The following is an 18,037-nucleotide window of genomic DNA, read 5'->3' as shown; positions in this document are numbered from 1 at the left end:
ACTGCCCATATCATGCACCTGCCCTACGAAGCGATGCTATTCGTAGGTATCTGCGTTGCCAGGCAAAGCTCTTAATGTGTTCATGAAATTTTGTCTGATGACGTGCTCTGCAGCAGCAGAGAAGGCACAATGATGTCCTCTGCCGAGGTTGAAGCGACAACAGTTGATCAAATACCTCGTTTCTGAATACGAAGCACAGTTCCATGCTATATCAAAGTGTTTGGCGTTTGCTTTCTTATAGCAATTTACGCTGCGTACTCTCTTTCACTTTTATACATTTTAAACATCAAGATCACATCGGGCGCGTTGCACGCGAATCCAACTGTCAGAGCCGTGAGTTCATGCATAGAGTTTCCTAATAATTAGAAAACTCTATGCGCGCATGCATTCAGCAGACAACAAAACACACTGTGTCACTGCACACTAAATAAAAAACAAAATTTATTATTAAGAAAAAACTGCGATCAGTTTGGGCAACATAGACTTCATTTAAAATGGAATCGAATGAAGTCGGCATAAAGAAAAAATATTTTCTTTTCCTTCTTTTTCATTTTCACACACGTCGCGCTGAACGCCTAGGCAGACTTCTTCGCACATGACAGTGTTTTCTCTACTTGAACCATGGTGTCCTCTGGAGATTTCACCGAGTGTCCCACGGTCCTGGGGTCTTCGTAAATTTCATAATCGTTGCCACCCTCAGTGGTTTTGTCCCCAAAAAAGTGTATGGTCTTGTAGCCGTCTCGAACAAGCTGGTCGAGGCAGTAGGTCTTGTCCCAGCCGTGCGGGAAAACGTCGAAGCTGATCTGTCCTCCAATGGAGCACTTTAGGTTGTAGTCGGCAAAGTTGTCAAGCAGGGCCTTCACGAATTTCGTCCTGACGCCGTGCTCCTTGTCGTACGCTTCGAAGGCGTTTCGTTCGCTGAGACTGCAATTGCGCCCGATAGGCGACACGTTGAGCATTCCCGTGCGAAACTCGACGAAAGTTCCGCGCTTCTGGGGCAAAGTCAAGTCGGCCACGTAGCGTAGGCAGAAGTTGATCACCTTCTGCAGCTTATCTTCCCCCATGAAGTTGAGCATGCTCTGCTTTCCGATCAGTTTACCGTTCTTGTGTGTGACCAAGCCGTTCTCCGAAAACACGTATTCAAATTCGGATATGGCATGTGGACCCCCCATTTGCTCTTCTATCTTCGCTAGGTCCGAACCACCGACCAGAGCGACGGCAACTTCTTGCTTCAGTGTTTGGAGAAACCCGTACATTTCGTTGGTGATAACTTGCCTGCTCTTAGTCAAGGTTCCGTCCACGTCAAAGAGGAATATTGTTCCCGGCAGCTTGCCCATCCTTTTAGAAGTTGATGGGTTGATGCTCTTGTTAACTCAATGTTATAATAGAGTGCTCCACTACGTGTAGAGGAAGGAAGCCAGGCACCGCACACAGTAAACAGCGCATAGACTGCACTCGAGCGAGATTGCAGTTTCGTGTTCCGTCGCAACACGAGCCACGTCAAATGCACCGCTACGAAACCAACGAAACCGACTCGAGCTGCGGCTTGCAGCCGGCTAGCCATGCGCGCCGCCCCGACAGGGCCGCCAACAAAAGAACTCTGGGAAATATATGCAAGTTTTATCAGGACCAGTGACGTTCTATCAGTAATTCAGGCACGATGAAAGGAATCGCACGTTGCGAGAGCGCAAGCTTAGTTCAAGACACTTCGCAAGCAAATCCCGCGAATGCCAATGCACAGTGTGTTGGAGAAGCAACATGAAAACAAAGTCTTCTCAGCAGCTTAAGCTTTGTTTTTGCTTCCGTTTTTCTGGGTTGTAGGAGTTGTAACAGTTGTTCTGGGGTTGTAGTCAACCCATTCTAAAAACCATACTAAAAACGGTGGCTGCAGTTTGGTTGCAGTGGTTGCAGCGCGATTCTGCGCATTGTTGACATTACCTATTCTCAGCAACACATGGGCCAAGATCTTTCAAGCATGCAGTGTACAATAGCACAAAAAAAAGAGGGGGTACCGCCAAATATTGACGCTACCGACTGGTGCTACGGTTGCTACTTGGTTGCTACGGTGCTGAATTAAAAAAAAAAAAAAACTAAAATGCAGTATGAAAGGCAGCACACCTAGCGGCCGTCAATGTCAATCTCCTGAGTGTCATCGTCGATGGGCTGTCATAGATGCAAAGAGGCCAGCTTGATCCTACCTTCGCCCATTGCCCATACACTCAGGCGCGCTGGCACGCTGCTTGCTGGCAGCGGCGTAGTTTCATCTCTGAAAACCTTCGCAGGGCGTGACTGCAAACTATTTACACAGGACTGCACAAGAAGGACGATGCTGTCGCTCAGGCACATCCACAGAGCAGGCCTCCTTCAGGTAATAACCCGGAAACGTCTATCCCGGATTTATTGGAGGTCGACAAGCTTTCCGCAAGGAGAGGATAGCGTACGCGTAGATAAGCGCTGTGGGCAAGAAAAACGCACGTGAGGAAAACTAGTTTAGTGTTCGCTAATGATCTGTGCCGAGCCATGCAGGCGCTGGGTCGTTCTTACCATGACTTTGTGTGTGCTAAACAGCACTGGGCGAAACGGTAGATTTCAGATTTCCCGAATTCGCGTTGTGTGACTTTCGTCAGCGCTCTGAAGATGTTCGATTATTCATGTGCGCTCTTTCCTTTACGAGATGCTAGCTAAAACGTACGTCCGTAAACTCTCGCCGCAGGCCTTCTCTACAGCGTGCCGTCACAACAGCACGCTCGTCATTGCTGACCACAGCGGGGGCCAGATGCTGCCGTCGACATTGAATGCCATAGCCGCGGCCAAAAAGATCGGCGGTGAGGTCGCGTGCCTCGTCATTGGAAAGGATGTGTCTGGTGTACGTATGTGTTCACTGTTGACTTACGGTTTGAAACATTCGTGTTTCCGCGATCATTTGTGTAAAGAATGAAAACGAGCTTCAGGATCCTATGCTCTTGTCAAAGGACCTTGACAATACATGCGATACGTGGTATACGAGAAGGCTGCAGCGCAGGTTACATCAAACTTAAGATGATACGTTGACACGTATTATCACTTCTCAGCTGTATACTTCTAGGTGTTTCTCATTTAATAAAGGCGAAAGTTTTGTGTTTCATGTTATCCAAAGGTGTATCACTGGATTCTTAGTAATGGTGTTTGAATAATTAAATATTGTAATCGAATGCGAATATTCGAGGAAAACTAGCACCAAACATTGAATCACCAATACTTTATTTTCTTAGTTTCTAAACAGAGTGGTGTATAACTATAATGAAGAGTGCTTTGAAAAAAAAAAAAAAAAAAAAAAAAAAATATATATATATATATATATATATATATATATATATATATATATATACACACACACAGACACACACACACACACATGCATGTGATGCCATCAACAGCTATATGCTAGCTCAACTTAGGAACAGGACCTTCAGCTATCCAGTGTACGGTGGCAATCGAAATAATGAACGTTTTAGAAAGATGGTGGAACAGGGCAAATTGCAGGGTGCTTAGCCTAAAATCAGATGGCAAATTCACAGGCTGCATAAAGGTGAGGCATTACTATTGTATGACCAGAAATTATTGAGCAGAATTTATCTGAATAGTGTTTGTTGTCTAAGAATCAGTGCCTCTATGCTGCAGCTGTGCTTTTCTTGCCACTTATATGGAACACTACCCCTTTCACCATTATTTTTTGCTAGTAGTTTTTGTTAATCTCCCATATTTTAGCAGAAGTGAATTTCCGTAAATTTATTATAATTATTTGTCCAATAAAGTGAAAATAAAATGAGAAGACATTAGGAATTCAGAGCGTTACAAACTAAGGTAGGCCAAGGCCGATTACAGCCTGCTGCCCTTCATTTCCGGTATCTCGGAGAAAGTACTGGCGGCATGAGGATATCTCGGTGCTGATAGCAAATAAGCAGATAATGCCCATTCAGACTCGTAGATTGATAGCCTGCTTGTCCCTCCTGTACAACTTTCCTTTCAAGAAGATTGACATAATGACAGTGTCCTTGCCAAAGCAATCAATATGTAGAAAAACACATCACACTCCGAGCCACGCATTAAAACCAGTCTTTGCTTGAACAGTTGCTTTGCGGAATAGTTTCTTTTCAAGAACAATATCAGACCTGAACAATCTTCCAGAGCTCACCATTCATGCAGTCGATTTACAGCAAGGTCTCAAACAATACCTGTCATTAAATGTTTGGTATTATTGATGCGTTTGCTGCTGTGCTCTGTCTGTATGCTCAATAGTGATACACGTGTGTTGTGTAAAGTGTATTAAAAACTGGCCAGCATGGTTAGTGCCATGTGTGTCCTGTTTTGTTGTATTTCTTCATGCACTGATTAGTAGCTCACTTATGAATCTGTGAATTCTTATCCCACGTGCTGATGTTAACGTTTGTGTGTTTACTATTTCCCTCCTGCTATGGCCAGTAACCTTGGCCTGAAGTGTATTGAATAAAAAAATATCTCGGGCACCATCATTGGCTAGTTTACGCACAAAAGAAAGGCGGGAAAAAAAATCATAAATTGAACATACGGCTTCAATGACAAAAGAGTTCCTAACGCAAGCTCCCCACCTGCTGTCTGTAATCGAGAGAGCTAGTGTAGGGACTACTGAGCAAAGAATGGCGTATAGAAACACAAGTGGCAAAGCCTACAGATATAAAGCTTGGTGCAGTGCCAGTCGGGATTGTCACCAATATACATCCCTCATTTGTTGCACCAGCGCCACCCAACTCAAACCCATGGCCTCTCTGCACTCTCAAAGGAAGAAGCATTCGCATGCACAAATACACACACAGAAGGTCACATTAAATTTGATTGAAGGTACACAAACTTGGTGTTTCTAGTAGGCACACTGCAGCTGCAGTGAAAAAGCTGGTAGTGCTTTGATGTGAAAGAAAAAAGAAAAGAACTTTGCATGGTAGTCCATCTTATTAATTTTGCAAGACACCTGTGCATCATAGCGATTGATATAGGAGTTGGTGTGCTTTCTACACTGCAGTACTCCTTTATACTCATCTGGTGGTGTCCTCTGCAGTACAAAAAAGAATGTTTGCATCACAGAAGCACAGGCATACGAAATATGACTTTGTATAACTCGCATATGTGGAATTACAAGGTGACCTGTGAAACACAAACAATAGAGTCTCAAGGAACAGATGAAAGTTTTTTTTCTTTTTTGTCAATTAGGCAGCTGCCTTGAAGCATTTGTGCACAGAGCTTTCACACTAAACTATGTGGCCAGTCTATTGATTTCTTTGATGAATTTGGCTGTTTAAAATTTTAAGCAGGCGGTGACAACTCTGAAATCTGTCACAGCTCAGTCTGCTGTTGTCTCCAACAAATTGGAAGCGTGTTCTTTGCTCTTTGACTTGCACTACAATGCAGGTTGCAGCTCAAGTTGGGAAAGCTGAAGGGCTTCAGAAACTCCTCTTGGCCGATAACGCCGCCTTTGACGGCCTTTTACCAGGTCAGCAACTAATTCCTCTCTTGGCACTTGGCAGTCCAAAGCGGGCTGTTAAATGTTCATAAAAAAATTTTTTTTTTGTCTTGCACATCCTTCCCGTACCATTTTTTTCTTTTCTGTGGAAGTGGTTTAAAGACCAACTGCAGTGAAATCTTAGACTGCATAAAAAGCCTACTTTGCAATAGTTTAGATACAGCAGAGCACCGCGCAATATTTTACGTTTTAAAATACAGGTGAAAGAGTTAAAATTTGTTCTGAAATATATTTTTATTTATTTATTTATTTATTTATTTATTTATTTTTACATACTGCAGCCTCAATGAGGCTATTGCAGGTGTGGGAAAAGAAAACAAAACAATAACAGCAAATCAACATTCATGAACATGCTTCCAGAAATTCTTTGAGTGGTAAGCAACACGCACTTCCGGGCAACAAATTCCAGGCTTCTATAGTTGCAGGAAAAAAGCTATATTTGAACATGTCAGTGCGGGTGAAAAAAGTTGTAATGTTAAGGGTGTGGTCGCTCCGCGTAGATAAAGGTCTGGAGAACTTAAGATAACTGTCTAGAGTGTCAAGGCGGGGAGAATTGATTAGATTGTAAAGAAATTTCAGGCATTCAACGTGGCGACGCCTCACAAGTGTAGTGAGACCTAGTTGAGGAAGAAAATTCGACGGAGAAAAATCCCTGTCATATCTTTTGCATACAAAGCGCACAGCTCTTTTTTGAATGGATTCTAGTTTTTTAATGTCACATTTCTTATGTGGGTTCCACACCACGCAACCATATTCGAGGATGGGACGAATGATAGCTTTGTAGGTAAGCAGTTTGGTTTCTTGAGGAGCAAGATGGAGCGTACAATGTAAATCCGTTTCTTATACCGATACTGAGAAAAAAAAAATGCTGCAATTTTTGCTGTTCTCCTGAAGTGATGCATGACAATGCACGACCTAGAGCATGTGTGTTTTTTGGCATGACCTCCAGCCAACGTTTTTAGATTATTTCAGTTTGCAAACTAGCTTCGAGAGGCGGCCAGGTTTTGTCGCCGTCGCGAGAGGTGGCGCTGGCGTAGCGTTGAGATCGGTTGAGATGCAGTGCGAAGGGCGACGCTTGCTTCAGCCGCGTGCTTTTGCTGCGTTGTTGGTGCTCGCGCTTTAATCACTCAAATATTCTGTTCCACCAAGGCATGAGCTCTTTGCTGTGATCGTGCGTACGTATTTGAGTAGATACCGCGAAGTGTAAGCGCCGATTCTCGACATGCCGAGGTGCAGCGCGCCGTGTTGTTCGGGGTACGCTTCGGCTCCGGCAAGTCCCGTACCGCGACATTTCTTCATGGGAGCTTTTTATATGTTTAGAGGCATTGAAACCAAGTTGTTTTCAGTTCAGCTGCAAAGGAACTGGGTCTGTTTCGACACTTTTTGAACACTTCTTGGCGCACTTCGGGACTGTGATGGGACAAAATAAGTGTCGGTTGTCCCGTTCACAAGGACACCACTGGTGCAATAATATCTGGGGTATTTACGTGCCAAAACTACGATCGATATGATAATGAAGCACGTCGTTGTATTTCCTCCGGAAATTTAGGCCATCAGGTGTTTAACGTGCAGTGGCTTCGCACGTCACACGGTCCTCTAGCACATCCATCGAAATGCGATCGCAGCGTCTAGGATTGAACCCGCGACTTTCGGGTCAGCCGTCGAGCACCATAATTACCACTGCACCACCGAGGCGGACCACCATTGCTGCAGAGCATTTTGCTGCCAAAGATGCTTGCAAAAGCCTAAGGTCTTCAGAAAAGGTCGCATCCGCAAAAAAGAAATTAAAGCTAATGTGAAGGCTTCCCGTACAGTTCCGTCATCGTAACGAGCTTGAACCGACGTAGCGGTTGCGGGGTGTGTGAATAGTGATTTTTGAGGCCGAATGGAATAGTGACAGAAGCGAATAGAATTTAACAAGGTATACTTTTTAAATAAGCCATGAATTTATGAAACAGCCGGTCTTAATTAGAACAAATGTAAATTGATGTTCACGTCCTCGTATTCATATCTTCATTCATTCATTAATTTTGTCGGTATGTTTATTATCGGTATGAATATCCAACTAGCCCAGTCAGCTACCTTAGTAGCTCGGCAAGTTTCAGGAAATTTTATTGAGCCAATGAGGTGAAAATTTATTTATTTATTTATTTTGCTCAAAGGTCTCAAAACTAGACATTACATGAGAAGCAATACCAGAAAGAAAGGTCGGTTAGGACGATGGCATATAGAAGGGCATTCCATTTTTTTTTAAGTATACAGTAGGCCCTTCACGGCCCGTGTGAGTGGGTACATAAATACATGAAAGTATATACACTGCCGAAAATTCATGTTGAAAATTCAGGTTTCGCCCATACTCCTATACAGCTTTGCTGTAAAAGAAGGTCAATACGTATTAGAATGGGCGCATGCTATAGGTACACAGCATTTGTAGGCGTATGGCGGGAGGAAGGCACTGGAATGACAGTTATCAGGATGACAGTTATCGTACTTTTGCGCCAATTTTGGCCTTACTTCATTGCAGCTTACATTTTGAAATATTCATAAAATATTCGGGCTTACAAATGACAGCTATTCGATTCGATGATAGAATCGAAGAAGGCACTGTTCCATTTGAATATCGAAATTTTCGAATACTCGCACACACCCGTGAATATGTCACTGCAAATAATGTACCTGTTGCATTCTGTTTCACGAAATCGGATGAAAATGACAAGACTTGTTTTTCTGGCTTTCTTGCTGGTTTTTGATTTGGTATAGGCTTTTCAACAGCAGACGTAATACGTATTCAGGTGATTTTGGAATATGATTGAGCATTACGGGAGCCTAAGATGATTTGCGCATATTCTGGCGAGAAATTAATGCCGGTTACAACGGGAAACGGAATGAAGTTAAGCGCACTGTGCAGTGCTGCCTTATCTTTAACTTTTCATGTCCTGTCTTACATGCTGCTTGTTTCTTGTTATAATGCTCAGATACAAATAAAACGCGTGTTTTACTCAAGCCAAGTGAAATGAGAGCGACTACCACATCGAGTTAATCGTTGTGGTAGTAGCTTGTCGATCCCTTTCAATCAGTAGAGCAGTAGCAGACGACGCGCCGAGACCAATCCTAACTAAAGTCCCTTTAATCCTAACGCGACCGCAGCGCCCCCGCCTGGTTGGCGATCGCGGCGAGCCGCTCTGCGCCACTGGAAAGCCGCGCTCTTTGCCAACTGAAATAATCTATAACGTTGCCTCCAGCGTAAGTAGGCATTGAAACATCTTGGAGGTGGCAAGCCTGAATATATATCATTGCAACAATTACCGTGTGCACACATCGTCTGCTTAAGTACTATTTAAAGGCTGCTAAAAATAAATACTATATAGCAATTCCAACTGTGCCCTCTTGCCAAGATTGGTTCCGTGGTTTGTACAAATTGCTCACAGTTATTTTATGCAAAATGATATTTCGTTGCAGTTGGCCTTTAAAGCTTTATGAGGTGGTACAAAAACTGTTTTAACTGTTATTATTACATACATTTTCTGTTCTCTCTTTTTTCAAATGCTTAATAGCAGCCCATGTGTATGCATGTTGCAAAGGCCATTTGTTCACTATTGCAACTCTCACAACATTCATAAAGGTAGTTGCATTTCAGCATGTGGTAAACGCCTTTTGCTTAGTTCAAAATCTGTTAGTGTATGGAAACAAAGACTGTCTTTGTATTCTGTCACATGTAATATCTTTGGAAATGTAAAAGTCTAAATCTCGCCAGTGCGTCGTTGTAGTGGTGTGGCACGCTGCTTATATGGGCCTGTGATCTTTGCAGAACGTCTCACACCTGTAGTGCTGGCCACATGCAAACAGTTCAACTTTACCCACTTGATCGGTGCATCGACGGCATTTTCAAAAGCAAGTTTTTTCTCTTTCATATTCTTCATTGCATTGGAATTGTACTACCGAGTTCACAGAGTTTACATGCGAGGTAGAAATGTAGCGCTAGTATTCATTTACATCACAGCAATGGCACTTTAACCAGCACCAGAATTGTGAGTACCAGCATTGGCCTGATTTATCTGATGGCTTATTACTAGAGCTGTGCGAATAGCAAAATTTTGGGTGCGAAGCGAATTCGAATAATAAAGATTGAGTGCGAATCGAATAATTTTCGAATAATTTTCGAATATTTCTCAAACATTTTTCGAATACTTCGAAGTGAAATTACATACAAAAGTTGCAGAGAATCCCTAAGTATGTTCTCATGAGATAGCAACATGAAAGTGTTTCTTTTTGCTAGGTTGATGAATCGCTGGCACGGGGTGGTGTTTCATAGTTGTCTTATCAACAATGAGGCAATGTAGAGACCAAATTGTATTTATGTACATGATTTGGTGCAACCAAAGTGTTGCCGACAACACTTTACACGTGATAGGCAAAGATGCCATTTCCTCAGCCTCTCCTCCTCTTTCAACTTCTGTGGAAGCCCAACTGATGTGGTGGACAAGGGTGTGCTCCCTTCAAGTGCGGGGTTCCAAATCTGCCTCGTAGATGTTGATATATAAGAACATCTGAAAGTTTGGATGCTAAAAATCTTTGGCGTCCGATTTTTCGGACTTCCTGCCCAAATTTCAGGTCCAAAACAGCATTAATTGAGCCCCCGCCTCTGCCACATCTTTCATCTCCATGTTGGAACCAGCGTTTTCTTGAGTTAATAGATTTGCCACCGTAGCAGAGCTTGAAAGGCAGCTTTGCCGCAATGCCGGGGTGTGATGAGGTGAAGCATATTGAAAATCTAGGGACCACTTCCAATCGGACGTTGACTGTCTCTCGGCAAAGTTCGACCGTAACGGAGCTTGAAAGGCAGCTTTGCCGCAATACCGGTGTGTTGAAGTGAAGCATATCGCAAATCTAGGGACCACTTTTAATCGGACGTTGACTGTGTATTGGCAAAGTTCGACCGTAACGGAGCTTGAAAGGCAGCTTTGCCGCAATACGAGAGTGTAATGAGGTGAAGCTTATTGAAAATCTGAAGGGGTCACTTTCAATCAGACGTTGACTGTATTTGTTTTTGGGAAGTTCGAATAGTTCGAATAGTAATATTCCAGTGCGAATCGAATCGAATAGCAAACACTATTCGAAAAATATTCGAAATTTCGAATATTCGCACACCCCTACTTATTACCAGTGTCACATGGGCACTTTCAATAGTGATGAGGGCTAATCCGGACAATGATTGCTGCTACACGGTCAAAACTAATAGAGATCGAGTTCGGTGCTGACATCAGCCAAATTACAATGCACAAATTGTGATTGTATTGATTCTGATCTGGCCTGATTGCGATTAAAAGTGACTGTGAAGAAGCAGCTGAATTGGATCAAGTGTATCCGAATCAGCCCTGATCATGATCAGAAGTGACACCGGTATAATACATACATATTTGTAATATGACTTCGACTTTAGAGATGTACCTTTTTGTGCGTGGTGTAGGGAAGAGACGGAAAAATGTGTTCTATGTTGCCTGCTTGGTGAAGAAAATTCAGAATTACAGATGTCCCTCGCAGTGCAACTTACTCTGAAGTTGCCGGTTTACAAGTTTTGTTTCTGTAAACTGGTCTCATCTGGTACTTCACGAGGATGCTGTGTCAAGAGTATGTTACAAATTAATGTGCACGGGAAATCCTGCAAAACATTGCTAGGATGACGTAAAGCTACTAAGCTGTGTGAAAATTGTATGCAAAACCAGCATAAAATATAGCTCACAGAGCAGGCCCCCCCCCCCATATTTTGGTAAACTAGGTGTTTTTACCAATAATAAATAATAAAAATAGGTGTTTTTCTAAAAAAAGTCAAGGTTTTCAGCATGGGCGTCGGCAGGATTTTGTCTTGGGGGGGTGCAAACCCGTGTTGCATCGCGATTGGGGAAAGGGTGTCATTGGCTGGGGGCAAGTGCTGGTGTAGCTTGAGGGGGGCAAGTGCCCAACCCCCCCACCGACGCCCATGGTTATCAGTAGGCTTGTGCGAATAGTAAATTTTAGGTCCGAAGCGAATTCGAAATGAATTCGAATAGTTTATATCACATATTATAAAGGAAAATGAGCATATTTGTCATGACCCAGCTAACCAGCGCAATATTTTTAAAGTTGAAACAAGGCATATGCATGTCATTCTTTTTGGTTCAAAGGGAAGTGGAAGCAACTTTGAATAGAAGCAGGATTTGACTTTCGGTAGAATGCAAGTGATAACCTGTAAAATATGTTGCGTTTTAAAATTTACTATACTTAGAGCATATAAGCCGGTATAACAAGCTTTTAAACTTAGAAAAATGATGACTCGATGTGAGGGTAATACAGTAAAACCTCATTAATTCGAACTGTTATTTCGAAATCCGGCATAACTAGAAGGATTTCTGCGGCCCCATATTTTGCAATGTAAATTTAAGTGGATAATTTGAAGCGGCAGTGAGTACCAGCCCGGTTAATTCCAAAACATTGGGTGCCATGGTGCCAATTCCCGATCCCGATTTAGCCGCAAATCCGCAGAAACGATGGCCTTTAGGAGCTACAAGGCAATGCAATGTAGCGATACTAATGAGTGACAAGTGAAGCATCCCAGCCTCGCTGCTGCCAGCGTAAGAAAAAAACAAAACAAAAGACTGTCTCGTGGTCAACCGAAATGTGCGCCAGCGGAAAAGAGGACGTGCTTCACTGCAACACAGCGGTGACACGTGGGCAGCATGACGCATGCTTCTCTCAACGTCAGTGCGTCATGATTTACCCATTCTTTCTGGGAAAATAGAGAAATTAATAAAGGGCGGTCTGACGGAATTCACGATGTATGCGAACCTCCGATTGGCGGTTGTTCCGGCAATTTGCGCACTTGCACTACTGGCGGAGTACTTGCCCGCAACGCCTACTTCGGAAACTCAGTTCGAAAACTTCAATGATCATCTTTTCCACCCAGAACACATCGCAAATTCCGTCACACTAGTTATTATTAAATTCTTTATTTTACCAGAAAGAATGGGCGAATGGTCGCATCATGACTCCTTGACGCTGCGAGGCGCAGGTGACATGCCCGCGTGTCACCACTGTGTTGCAGCAAAGCACGTTGCAGCAAAGCAGTTGACCACCGAGACCGTTTTTTTTTTCCCTTTTTTTTTTCTTGCGCTGGCAGCAGCGAGGCCAACCGTTTCCCCGGTTTAATGGAAAAATTGGGGCCAGGTATTGCTGGAAAACATAACCCTTGTAGCCGCTAACTAGCAGGCACAGCAAACGACCACCTCTGATTACCTCCAGTAATTCAAAGTTCCTTGCATCCCGCTTTTTGTATGTTTGGTTAATTCGAAAACCCGCTTAATTAGATTTTTCACAGTCCCAGTGACTTTGAATTAACAAGGTTTTACTGTATGTTCATTTAACCTTGAAGTGGGGCTTCGCGGCAGTGCGGATTTCTTCTGGAAATGTGTATTCACGGTACAGCACACCTCCACTGCAGTGAAACCACCTTTACAGGGGGTTACATGCGGTTTGTCGTATATGTCTATTCGTTCATTTCGAATACTTCGAAATTTCCTAGAATTTAAATTCGTTTCGAAGCGAATTCGAATACTGTAATATTCGTAGTTTTCGAATATTCGCACAAGCCTAGGTTTCAGCAAGTGCCCCCCCCCCCCCCCGAAAAAAATTCCTGGCTACGGGCCTGTCACAGCGTCTAGAAACAGAATCATCATTGCAGTATGCAATGCAATGCTAATTCACAGTCAGTGTAAGCCTATTGAGGGGTGCTAAATGACCCTCTCAAAGAGCATCCAAAGAGAAAAATTGTGTTCTTCAGATGTGATTTAGTGTCTGTTTTCATCATGCTCTAAAGTTTTGAACTGCATAGTAGCTGGGCTACTTCTAATGCAAAAATTCGATTTCAGGGTCTTCTGCCCAGGGTAGCCTCCAAACTCGATGTGTCTCCTGTTTCCGATGTGCTCGACATCAAGTCCCCCGACACCTTTGTTCGTTCCATCTATGCAGGCAAGGTCTTCAGTGCTTATTGAAAGTTTGCTGTGTGAAATCACTATCTATAATCACAGTGTATCTGGAGAGCTGCTCATGCTATGTGCATCATAATGTAACCTCTATTAAATTGTACTGCTATTCAGACTGCTAATTTATTCACAGGTAATGCTATTCAAACGATCAAAGCTAAGGATCCAGTGAAAGTTCTACTTGTTCGAGGGACCTGTTTTGACGCTGTTGGTGTTGGCGGCTCTGGTGTCTCGCCTGAAAACGGTAAGTCTGGGCTGGGGCATATGAGAAAGTAACCCTGTGAGTTAAAGAAAAGAGAAAACCTTGTTGTGTAGTTCACAATAGGAGACATGCTGTCATTAGTAAAATATGTCGTGTGGCCAAGTCCATGGCTTAGGTAACTTGGCAGTCTTTTTGTGTATGGGGATTTCCTTTCTAAACCGTTCTGTTTTGATGGTCACTCTGATTGTTTTGTCGTGCAGCACCGACGGCCGAGTTTGACACCAGCAAGTCTTCTTTTGAGGGGCAGGAACTGAGCAAGAGTGAACGGCCAGAGCTGACCAGTGCCAAGAAGGTCATCTCCGGAGGTGATGATTTTGTCACATCAAACAGTTTTACTGTTATACTGTGGCCGTACTGCATATCTATGACGTGTAGTGGCAATAACCTGCAGTCTGAGTAGCAGAATGGATTCCAAGGAGAGAGAACTAGTAGCTATTTACAGAGCTGCGATAAGGTTTGTCGGTGAAATTGAGATGTTCAAACACACATGTATACATATGTGTAGAAAGAAGTGAGGTACAGTACTCACGGATTCAAATGAGACATAAAATGTTTTAGTATAACTAGTGGTATTCGCAATTGGTGGAGATAACCACGTCACGTTGCAATGAATCTGGTCTCTAGATGTTATGTTGGCTCTGATCTACGTGTTCGAATCAAATTACGCCGATCTGACCCGAATTGAAGACGGTGGAGACGGAAGTATGTGCGTTAGTTAGCCCTAAATTATCCTATTTCAATCCGTGAGTACTGTACAGTTGGTACAGCAAAGAATTCGACAGCCTTTGAAGGTCCTTTTATCCTGCTATGTGTCCTGCTATGCTATGAGGCCGGGTATGAATGCAGATGATCAGGTCCAGCTTGCTTTGTATCCGCTTGATTTTGATGTGAATTACAAGTTTTCACATCACTGCAAATGTTCTCCAACCTAGGACGAGGCATGAAGAGTGGAGATAACTTCAAGATGCTCTATGATCTTGCTGACAAAATTGGAGCAGCTGTTGGTGCATCTCGAGCTGCTGTGGATGCTGGTTTTGTGCCAAATGACCTGCAGGTTGGGCAGACGGGCAAGATTGTCGCTCCGGTGAGTTGAATAAGCATTTGTGTGAGGAATGGCCTCTCTCTTTCTCTTATAATTAAGATGGCTAGGTGCAGGTGTACTTACTATGAATAGGGGCATTGCCTAATGCCACGTGCGTTGAAACTGGAACAGTTTATTTTGTACTCTGCTAAGGGGCTCTGAACAGCTATTGATCCGAAATCACAATGTATTTGTTGCCTTGCACTTCATTGTGCAGCTGCTTGTTCGTACACGTACACATTGTGCCAGTAATGAGTGTCTTCATCAGTACTGGCAGATTCGTATTATGCTGCATAATATACAAGAAGGTGCTTGAAGTATGACATCAGTAAAACATGCAAGCTTTGCATTCTTGTCATCTTTGCCTTGCCAATAACCGGCCACAGTAAGTAGGCTTATGTCAATTTTCACCGCCTAGAGACCACAGGTTTTACTTTAAATTCATATTTCACTGAGAAGGGCAGCAGGTTGGGTTAGTTGGTTTTCCAGACTGAGTGCAAGAAACAAGATGGGAAGACTAGAAAAAAAAAGAAATGAAGACAGGTGCTTGTCCTTGCCTTTCTTCTAGTCCTGCCATCTTGTCTCATGCTGAATCACTTAGTCATACTTGACTCAAGTGTCGTGCTGCATGTGTGAGAGGCATTGATGAAACTCTCATACAAAAGTGCAAGTAACCCATTAGTAATAACAATCTGCAGGCCAACATGCATGTACAGTCGAACCCACTTAAAACGATACCGGTTTTAACAACGTATTGGTTATAACAATGAGAAGCTGCTGCACCGTCAACTTTTCTATGTTTTCTATGGTGAAATAACCCGCTTACAGCAATGCCTGCATGCCGCATTATCTGTTATAACAATGCACTCTGGCTGTTGGGTGTCCATGCTGAAAGGTAACGGAACGGGAAATCCTTGAAAAGAAAGAAGAAAACGAGAAATGCAAGCTGCTGAACCCCAGCCCACAACCCCAACATCCCCCAGCACCCCTTCAGATTCACGGTATGCTTGACTGACCGCATAGCGTTGTGGCATTGCGGCAAAGCTGACTTGAAATCTGCTATGGCGTAGCAGCGGTGGCTTCTGCACTTTCGGACGTGCAATTTGAGTATAAAGTTGAGGCTTCAAAGAGTTTCAGCGTCCGAAACTTCAGAAGTTGTCATACATTGGCTCTATGGGGCTTGTGGCGGTCCCATGAAAGCGTCCGAATTTTCAAGCATGTCCGAAAAATCGGCAGGTTTGTCATCCTCATCACTGATGTTTGTTGGCACATCCCATCCGATGTTATAGCTTCCTCACTACAGCCTGCTGTCCCCTTATTTTGCTTTTTTTCATGCAACCAGTTTATAGCAATTATCGGTTATAACAATGAAATTTTCGTGGCACTTGAGTATAGTTGTAAGTGGGTTCGACTGTATATGAATTCATTACAGAACTACATCAATAAAGTTTAGGCCACTAAAGGAGCAACCTTGTCTTGATTGCCAGAGCTCCTGCAGAGCATAGGGATTGGTAGCACAGCAACTTAAACCTCATAACAAATGAGCCAATTGTGTTACGCTCTGTGGTCATTTTTGCTTGAAGTGTGGCCTTCATAAGCCTGTTTTTGATGGCCATTGCAGGAGCTCTATGTGGCAGTGGGCATCTCTGGTGCCATTCAGCACCTTGCTGGCATGAAGGACTCAAAGACCATCGTAGCCATCAACAAGGACCCCGAGGCGCCAATCTTTCAAGTGGCCGACCTCGGCCTCGTAGCGGATCTCTTCAAGGCTATTCCGGAGATGCTCAGCAAGATAGACAACTACGTCACCAAGTGATAATGGCTACACCGTAACTAATAAACACATTTTCCACATACGAGTCGAGAACTCAGCATTGCGAAAGGCCAGTTTGTCGGAGCTTCGTTCTAGGCCAGTGGGGTCGTGGCAGCACATGATGCGAAAGGGACCAGGCACGGTAAATGGAGCAATGAAAGCAGACTGTTCCTTTAGCCTTTTAAGTCCCCTCGTTCCTTTATAACATGCCAGTCGTCAGAAATGAAGCTCATTGCGCAGTTAGGTATGCAGCCAAACTGTGTGGGCATGTGGCGAAATAGATAAGTGTGATATTCAGCATTTCGTTGCATATTTTTGTGTTCGAATTACCACGTATGCTACAAGCAGTTGTAAAAAAGAGAAAGTGCATGTGTGCACGTAGCCGTCTGCGAAACAAATGTTTATGTACGTGGTTGTTTGATGAAAGTAAATCGTTTTCTATTGCACAAATAAAACGTTGTATAACTGAAACGTACAAAAACTGTTTCTTGATTTCTGTGGCTAGAGGTGGTTGTCCCTAATTGCTTCAGCCAAGACATTCCTCGTAGTTCCTTGCTAAGGCCGGAGAAGCTACAGACTATTGAGAAAGATTTGCTCGGCAGTCTGCAGCAGTAAGTAAACATTGACAGCATCCACGATGTAACATGTGGATGAGGCCAACAGGAAATGAAGTAGAGGAAAACGTAAGTGAAATTGGAAGCTAAACAGTTTGACAATTACTACCTGTCTAGCTGGGCTAATTATTTGATATTGTCTCCAATCAAAAGGTGGATTTGTTGCTTGACAACCATCTGGCCTGCCTGAATAAACCATGCCTAATCGGCTCATTTAAAGGGACGACACTAAAGCCAAATACTAGGTTGTTGTGGATTGTTGAAATAGCGTTACAGAAACATTGTAGTGCTTGTTTCATGACAAGGAAACGTTTAGTTTGAAAGAAAATCATGTTTTAACGGTCCTCGTACCGTTAACGCAATTCAAACAACCAGTCTTCAAGGATGGGCTTGTGACGTAGCAATTGCCATGCCTGCCCCTTACTGCCCGACAACCGGCGCAGTGCAAAAACGAAACTCTTCGGCCAGCCGTGTCATTCTCGTGAATCAAACTGAAAAGCACAAACTGCATTTTATTCCATCTTGAATTGCACTGCAATGTCCTTTTTTATCATGGGTAGCTTGGGTACTAGTGATTAATTGTACTGAGGTCCTTCTACGTCATCGGGCTATAGTACAAGAATGTCCCACTGGTGGTGCAAATTGTCCTATACTTATATTAATTTCTTATTTACTAAAGCACTGCTGAGCATAATGTTGACATTTTAGATGGTCTGAAG

General features: G+C 43.3%; 2 protein-coding genes across 2 annotated transcripts; one reads left to right on the top strand and one right to left on the bottom strand.

Annotated features, from left to right (window-relative positions):
• Positions 1–413: 413 nt before the first annotated feature.
• On the bottom strand, positions 414–1,516 carry LOC119387382 (uncharacterized). The gene has a single exon (XM_037654753.2). The coding sequence runs from the start codon at positions 1,335–1,337 to the stop codon at positions 576–578; it is 762 nt and encodes a 253-aa protein (XP_037510681.1). The 5' UTR covers positions 1,338–1,516; the 3' UTR covers positions 414–575.
• Positions 1,517–2,139: 623 nt separating this feature from the next.
• LOC119387379 (probable electron transfer flavoprotein subunit alpha, mitochondrial) lies at positions 2,140–16,711 on the top strand. The gene is made up of 9 exons (XM_037654750.2): positions 2,140–2,368; positions 2,714–2,866; positions 5,422–5,503; positions 9,342–9,424; positions 13,435–13,534; positions 13,682–13,792; positions 14,011–14,115; positions 14,743–14,894; positions 16,513–16,711. The coding sequence occupies exons 1-9, from the start codon at positions 2,159–2,161 to the stop codon at positions 16,705–16,707; spliced, it is 1,191 nt and encodes a 396-aa protein (XP_037510678.1). The 5' UTR covers positions 2,140–2,158; the 3' UTR covers positions 16,708–16,711.
• The last annotated feature ends 1,326 nt before the right edge of the window (positions 16,712–18,037 follow it).

This window comes from Rhipicephalus sanguineus, chromosome 3 (genome assembly GCF_013339695.2).
Source record: "Rhipicephalus sanguineus isolate Rsan-2018 chromosome 3, BIME_Rsan_1.4, whole genome shotgun sequence".
In the NCBI taxonomy this organism is placed as follows: domain Eukaryota; kingdom Metazoa; phylum Arthropoda; class Arachnida; order Ixodida; family Ixodidae; genus Rhipicephalus; species Rhipicephalus sanguineus.
Note: the sequence above shows the minus strand (reverse complement) of the source record. Positions and strands in the feature narration are given on the sequence as shown.

What these genes read in the sequence shown, in the direction of transcription:
- LOC119387382 (XM_037654753.2), bottom strand. Translation starts at nt 1,337, where the DNA reads ATGGGCAAGCTGCCGGGAACAATATTCCTCTTTGACGTGGACGGAACC.
- LOC119387379 (XM_037654750.2), top strand. Translation starts at nt 2,159, where the DNA reads ATGGGCTGTCATAGATGCAAAGAGGCCAGCTTGATCCTACCTTCGCCC. An exon ending in TTGGAAAGGATGTGTCTGGT is followed by an intron (nt 2,867 to 5,421) that starts GTACGTATGTGT and finishes ACTACAATGCAG; the next exon opens with GTTGCAGCTCAAGTTGGGAA. An exon ending in CATCGACGGCATTTTCAAAA is followed by an intron (nt 9,425 to 13,434) that starts GCAAGTTTTTTC and finishes ATTCGATTTCAG; the next exon opens with GGTCTTCTGCCCAGGGTAGC.